A 6,688-nucleotide genomic window follows, 5' to 3' on the forward strand; every position below is an offset into this window, starting at 1 on the left:
GTCCTTGTTGAAGCTCATACAGTTGGCCTAAGACCATTGATTCAGCCTATCCAGGTCCCTCTGCAGAGCCTTCCTACCCTCAGCCAGATCAACACTCCCTCCCAACTTAGTGTCATCTGCAAACTTGCTGAGGGAGCATTTAATCCCCTCATCCAGATCATTGCTAAAGAAGTTAAACAGGACTGGCCCCAAAACCGAGCCCTGGGGAACATCACTTGTGACTGGTCGACAACTGGATTTAGCTCCATTCACCACAACTCTCTGTGCACGGCCATCCAGCCAGTCTTTTACCCAGCAAAGCGTATGCCCATCGCTTGGCCCTTGCTCCACTACTTGAGGTAATCTAGAGTGAAACTCTAGTTCTTCCTTCAGATTCCTGCCTTTCTGTCTGTCCTTAACCCTGAAGACTTGATTTGTTTTATAAGTCAAAAAGCAGATTCAGGAATAGATGTTATTCTGCGCAACATTACTGGATGGCCTGACATTTTTGTAGCCATGGACAAGCAGAAGTCTATGCTGCAGACATTGCAAATGACTACAGTTTCCGTATTCATTACCAGCTAGCCCAGAAAACACTGCCATGACAGCACAGGCATCAGAAAAACCTGAAAAAATAACTTCTAAAGCAGGTAACTACTTCAGCAGCTAGTTAATGTGAAGTTCTCTCTTGCACTACACTGCTGAACAGCAGATCACCACAAATTACTGGGTAAATTAACATACTAATTTTTCAGACATCTATATGAATGGTATGTATGGCTACTGTTCAAATGAGAGACAAGGCTGATCACCCATTTTGTGGCAAAAGGTCATCATCACACTCATATTATGCAGAAAGGCAACAGGCTACTGCAGTAGAAAAATCAGTATCCAATATATAGCTACAGAGAGAAATGCTTTGCAATAAATTTTTAAAAATGCCTAACTTTTCATCCACTGAAGAGGTGAGGGAGGTTATACACATAGGACTTGCACTGCTACCATGCCATCTGCATTTTTTGCAGAAGCTGCAGTATTTAATTGCTCTATTAAAACCAACTTCATTCTGCCAAGCTGATTCCACAGTTTTGGGTTATTCAGTGCAGATATCCTCTTGGCCATGGCAGCAAAAATGAGAGCACATAGTTGAAAAATGAGCTAGTTTTGACTCCATGTCATCTCAGTCCTTGCCCTTAGCATGCATCTGAGGGGAATGTTGATTATGCAACCTAGAACAGCTGAAGCAAGGTGTTTGGTACACTTCTACACCCTTTTGCACGCTTGTACCATCAGCTCATTTTACAGAGCACACCAAGCAGTTGGGTAATTGTAAGGTTATTTTTACTTGGCTTTACTGGACTGAAGCAAGCAACAAAATGAAGCATTTTCCATTAAGTAGATGGGACTGAGAAATTTAGGATTAAGTATTATTTCAGAGACAGAAGACTTCTTCAAAACAAGTAACTCCTATTTCAACCGCATCCACTACCAACCGCATGGCCATCCAGGCAAAGACAAGTTCACACAATAGTTTTGGAAAAGAACACATTCTAGAGTGCATAGTGGCCAAGCAGGCATTATTTCACCCTGAGCAAAATTAGTCAATGCCTTTATTGTTATTGATGTGTCTTAACTTACTCTAGTATGATCGGTTCTCTTTATGACTCTTAAGCATTCAAAAACATAGAAAGAGGAGAGGGATTCTGTAAGATTTAAGTCAGCTGAGAGCAGCTAAAGGGTGTTGGATTGTCTTGTTACTGCTGAGGAATGCAGGAGAAGAGGTACCATTATAGATATGTTCTCTCATAAACTGGCTGTGAGGTGCAGATCTAAAAGAATAAAGAATTTAGATTCCATTTGCAGGAGTGAAACTAACAATTGTCAACCTGCAGTTGGAAAAAGGTGTGGATGGATGTTTTGATTCTGTACACGAAAGGCATATTTGATCATTATTCTTGCTTCCATTCAACAGACCTTCTCCAGTTCCTCCACATCTTTTGACGAGTTGTACTATCCAAAGCAAAAAGGATTCAGTACCCTAACTGTAGGTCTTTCCAGAGTGGAGTAGAGCAGAAAGATTGCTTCATGGGCTTTGCACATAATGTCCTTGTGTATTGCCTCACTGTATCACCTTTTTTCACTGTTGCATGGCATGGTTGAACCACGCTCAACATGTACCTTATCTATAAATTGTGTTTGTAGCCTTGATAATTGCTGCCTAAGTCAAGAACCTTGCAATTGCCCCATGGACTGAACCTTATTTTTTTTCTGACTCATCAGTTTTCCTCTGAAACCTCAAAACTCATAAAAGGGTCATTATTCCTACACTGATTGTCATCTTGAATACATGAAGCAGAGCAATGCAAGAAATTCCCTTCTCCACCTCTCTCCATCTGTGTTTTACTTCTTTCCTGCGGGTGGTTGTGACTGATTCCAGCATGTTACTAAGTCCTCAGTTTAATGATTGTTATCTAGAACAGAGTTGTAAACTTCACAACCTTAAAACGGCCACAGCCTTGAACTCTTAATTCTTTCCGTTATTGAAAGGATATTCCTTTAGGCCAGTAAATGATTAATGTATGTGAACTAAACTAAATGTCAGTGAGAAGGAAAGGGTGAGTAATAAGATCCCCTTATCAAGTGTTATCTTGATGCTTTATACAGAACCCCTCCCAACACTTTTTTGTTGGGATTACCTTTAGCACTCCAATTACAGCTGGCGGGTAGCTCAAACCAACCATATTTGAAGTCCGTCTGTACATTCTACCAAGATAAAACAAGTATAAGGCAACACATAAATAGAATTAAACAAAACAAAACAAACAAGAGCCATCAAGCAACAGACCATTACAGGAGACCTTATTTAGTCCAGAAAACCCCAACTGCAATTTGTTTTTTTAATTCCTTCTTGTTCCTAACTTGCACAATATTCTCTATACCATTTTTATTTTATAGCCTAACTTGAGACTATACACCTCCCAGTAGCTCATAGCTTCACTACCTGGCAGGACATCACAGAGAATCTGCCAGTATCAGGTCTTCATCAGATGGAAAGGCTACACTCATTAAACAAGATGTTCTCCATTTTCCACTGTAGATGCTCTTTCAGTTCTCTTAGTCCTTGCTGGTCCATACACAGGCTAATTCTGAATGTACTTCAGAAATCACTTGTCTGAAATGAATCAGCTCCAGTTTGGTACAGCTGTTAGTTTTGTCTGCATTTTTTTTAAGATTGGCATAAAATGTTTTGGGTGTTCACCATGTGTGTGTTTGAGGGAGAAAGAGTGAAAGAAGAAGGTAATTATCAACACCTGCAACCATACTAAACAAAGCACTGAAGTATGTACCAGTTTTTAAACTTGTTTCCAGGCTACACTGTGTTTAACAGGCTTGGTGAATGCAGAAACAGTCATAGCTAAAATGCCTTTCCACAGGTCACCCTTTTTTGCACTTAAGTAACACAAGACTAAATGGAGATGATGGAAAGTTCTTTTCTCTCATCTGAAGTAATCCTGTGTGAAGTCTTCCTTCACTTCCCTTTTTCTTTGCCATATTCTGCACTAAGACCTGAAAAAAGCCTGCTCCCTTTGGAGAATTAAATTCACCCATTCCTCAAACTACAGAATGTCTTACCCCTTCCTCCCCTCAGTTAGGAGACCCATAGCCTTTTCTTAAGTGACTATTCAGGCAGAGTCCCTCTCCCTTAGCTCAGAAGAGTCACAACCCTCCTCTGGTGCCATATCATGTATCTGAACATTTCCGCCTTTGGGATCAGCTGAAAAACAGCCTCCTGAAGCCAGCTCTCTGGAGTTCATTTACCTCCTTGTTGAGCAAGTCCCACACTGAGAGTGAGGGTTAATTCACAAATAGCCTGTCAAACCTAGGAGAAACCCGTTCCAAGCAGAAGTGACAAGCTTAGCCTTATCACAATTTGCTGCCACTTTTAACATATGTACAGTAACTTTGGTATACAGATAAAAAAATTTGGCTATAGACATGCTAGTCTGTGTGGCTTGTGGTCCACCATCTGATACTCCCAGCCTCCTGCACAGCAGGCTGGTGGGCTGTCACTGCAATTCTGATGAACAGTGAAAGGCACTGTGCTCTTCCATTCCTGACTTGAGTTTTGCTGCAGAGGCCGGAGACCTGCTGTCTTTCATGCTGCCTGAAGTCTGCTGAGTTCCACATGCACCAGCCCTCCTCCTAGCTTGAAGAAAGAATGTCAGCAAAGGGTGCTTACTCAATAAGAAAATACAAGATTGGTAGTGAGTCCAAATTGAAATGACTAAATGTTTTAAAGGGTTCAGAAAGTGAAATTAGTTTTAATAGTAGGTTCTGATGCAAATCACAATAGAGAAGGCTGAAAGGACTCAACGGGTCTCCCCTCCTGAAGTCCTCCCTGAGCTCCAAAGTTTTCACATCAGTCTTGATGTGACGTTTGTCACATCACGGTTCATTTCAGCAATACTATGATACAAAATTTTCTTCTGTTTCTTAGCAGTTCTTCATAAGCAATACTAGACCACAGAGGTAACTAGAGGCAAGAGAGGGCTAAGTCTGGCTGATTGAGTTTTAAAAGCTGTCACTCTTGGCCTAGGGCTATGCAGAGGTGTATATTCTTGGTAAAAATTATTCCAACTATTACATCTGTATTATGCTAAGAACAGATCAGTATATGTTATTTCAGGTTCCAATCTATTACTTAATCCCAGGTGTCAAGGTGCTATCCAGATCTGTGTAGAAACATTAGAAGCATATTAAAGTATTTTTCATGCAATAGAGTAATCTCCTAGTTCTTTGAGGTCTTCTGGCCTAAGGTACTCTTCTCCATCTCCTGTCATTGTGTCATCACATACTATGGGTGCAATTTGCGGAACCTGAGCAACTACTAGAGCAAAGTAATTATATGCTCCTTTACCTTTCCACAAATATCCCAGCTTGTACCGCATGGACAATACTCCTGAACCGAGGTTTTTCCTCTGTCCTTTTGAGCATCATCCCCATTTGCCGTGTGAATGTAGAAGCCAACCAGTCCCGGACCTCTGAGGGCACAGAGTCGGACTGGATGTCACTGAGCTCATCTTCTGTGTCCAGTAAACGCCTAGACAGGGGAGAAAAAAGAGGGGTAAACAGACTCCCTTGGAAAGCATTGTAACATTATTAATAAAAAAGAGACTCACATATATTCTAATTAAAGCAGTTGTTGAAAGTATTTGGTTCATCAGCCCTAATGGAACACAACTGTACAAGTCTTCAACAGACTTGTTAAACATCAGATTGTGAAACTCACTACTAAGCCAACAAACAAGAACTATCAGTCTTCTGAAGAACAACTACATAATCATCCACTGACTTCTCATCTTCAGCTCATCAATATTCCTGACTTTTCTGCCCTTCAGAGCTCATTTAAAGTAATGCCACCTTTCTGAGTTGACTCTACAAGTCACCCATTTTGAACTGGGAAAATGGCATATAACAGAGAGGGGAACTCCTCTTCAATGTCTTACCAGTCTACCACTATCACGAGAAGAAATTTTTTTTAATTTCAAAGACTTGATACAAGTCAAAAGATTTAACACTATTCAGAAGGAATAGAGGAGTAGGGATTTAGAAACTTCCAGAAAAAGTGGGATACAGTTATTATGGAAACATTTCTCCAAGAGAATACATATTAAATTTATTATTACTTTTGATCTAGAATCTATATATTAGGAAGAAATACTTTACTGTGAGGGTGGTGAGACACTGGCACAGGTTGCCCAGGGAAGCTGTCCAAGGAAGATGCCCCTTCCCTGGAAGTGTTCAAGGCCAGGCTGGACAGGGCTTTGAGCAACCTGGTCTGGTGGGAAGTGTCCCTGCCTATGGCAGAGGGATTGGAACTGGATGATCTTTAAGGTCCTTTCCAACCCAAACCATTCTATGATTCTGTGATTCTAGACGAAGGATTGAAGATCTGCTCTACACAGAATATAGTATTTTTACGATTAAAAACTTACTGTCTGTGACTAATAAACAGTTGGCTAAAACAGCTTTCCCAACTGACATGTAAATTACAATTTTCTGTTGTTGGTACTAGATATAAGAAAATTGCTGATGTCTGTAGTTAACTCACCTAGTTTCGTCAATGTATACTGACTCCAGAACAGTCGCAGCATATTCCAAATTCTTCTTTAGGTCTACAACTGAAGCTTCCCCTCTCTCTAACTGCTTTACCAAAGACCGCAATCTAGAGAAAAGGAAAACAGAAATCTGATTAGTACAAAGATAAATAGGTTTGAGAGTGAGAATCTGTTCAAAACTGTATCCAGGATACATGATTGGCAGGTGAAAGCTTCTGGAAGTCTACAAGGTTCTTTAAGTCATATACAAGAAATTAACAAAAATCACTTTTCAAAGATCAGTCACAAAGATGCAGGCAAACATCACAATGTATTTAGGCTCAGAAAACTTGGCAAGTTATGACTGCCCCTTACTCATACTGAAGGAAGTTAAAATAGAAATTACTTGGAATTTAACACAGGAGCTAAGAGAGGGCAATTTCATTTCACTCATAAGAAAGTGACTTTTTGAGTAGCATCTGTTAACAAATGTCAACCATTTATGATGACTGGTGTATGCATACGCAAAATTGTATTAGAGTATATTTAGAAATACTACTGCAGAAGTACTACACAAGGTTGGGAAATGGTATGATTTTCATTACATCAAG

General features: G+C 40.2%; 1 protein-coding gene across 1 annotated transcript; it reads right to left on the reverse strand.

Annotated features, from left to right (window-relative positions):
- Nucleotides 1-2,675: 2,675 nt before the first annotated feature.
- Nucleotides 2,676-6,205, reverse strand: PDE1C (phosphodiesterase 1C, calmodulin-dependent 70kDa; the record flags this gene model as incomplete). Its single annotated transcript, XM_010183644.1, has 3 exons — nucleotides 2,676-2,742; nucleotides 4,898-5,080; nucleotides 6,092-6,205. Coding segments are annotated over 3 exons (364 nt in total), but the record flags the coding sequence as incomplete, so codon positions are not given.
- Between the last annotated feature and the right edge of the window lie 483 nt (nucleotides 6,206-6,688).

This window comes from Mesitornis unicolor, unplaced genomic scaffold (genome assembly GCF_000695765.1).
Source record: "Mesitornis unicolor isolate BGI_N332 unplaced genomic scaffold, ASM69576v1 Scaffold11014, whole genome shotgun sequence".
Taxonomy (NCBI): Eukaryota; Metazoa; Chordata; class Aves; order Mesitornithiformes; family Mesitornithidae; genus Mesitornis; species Mesitornis unicolor.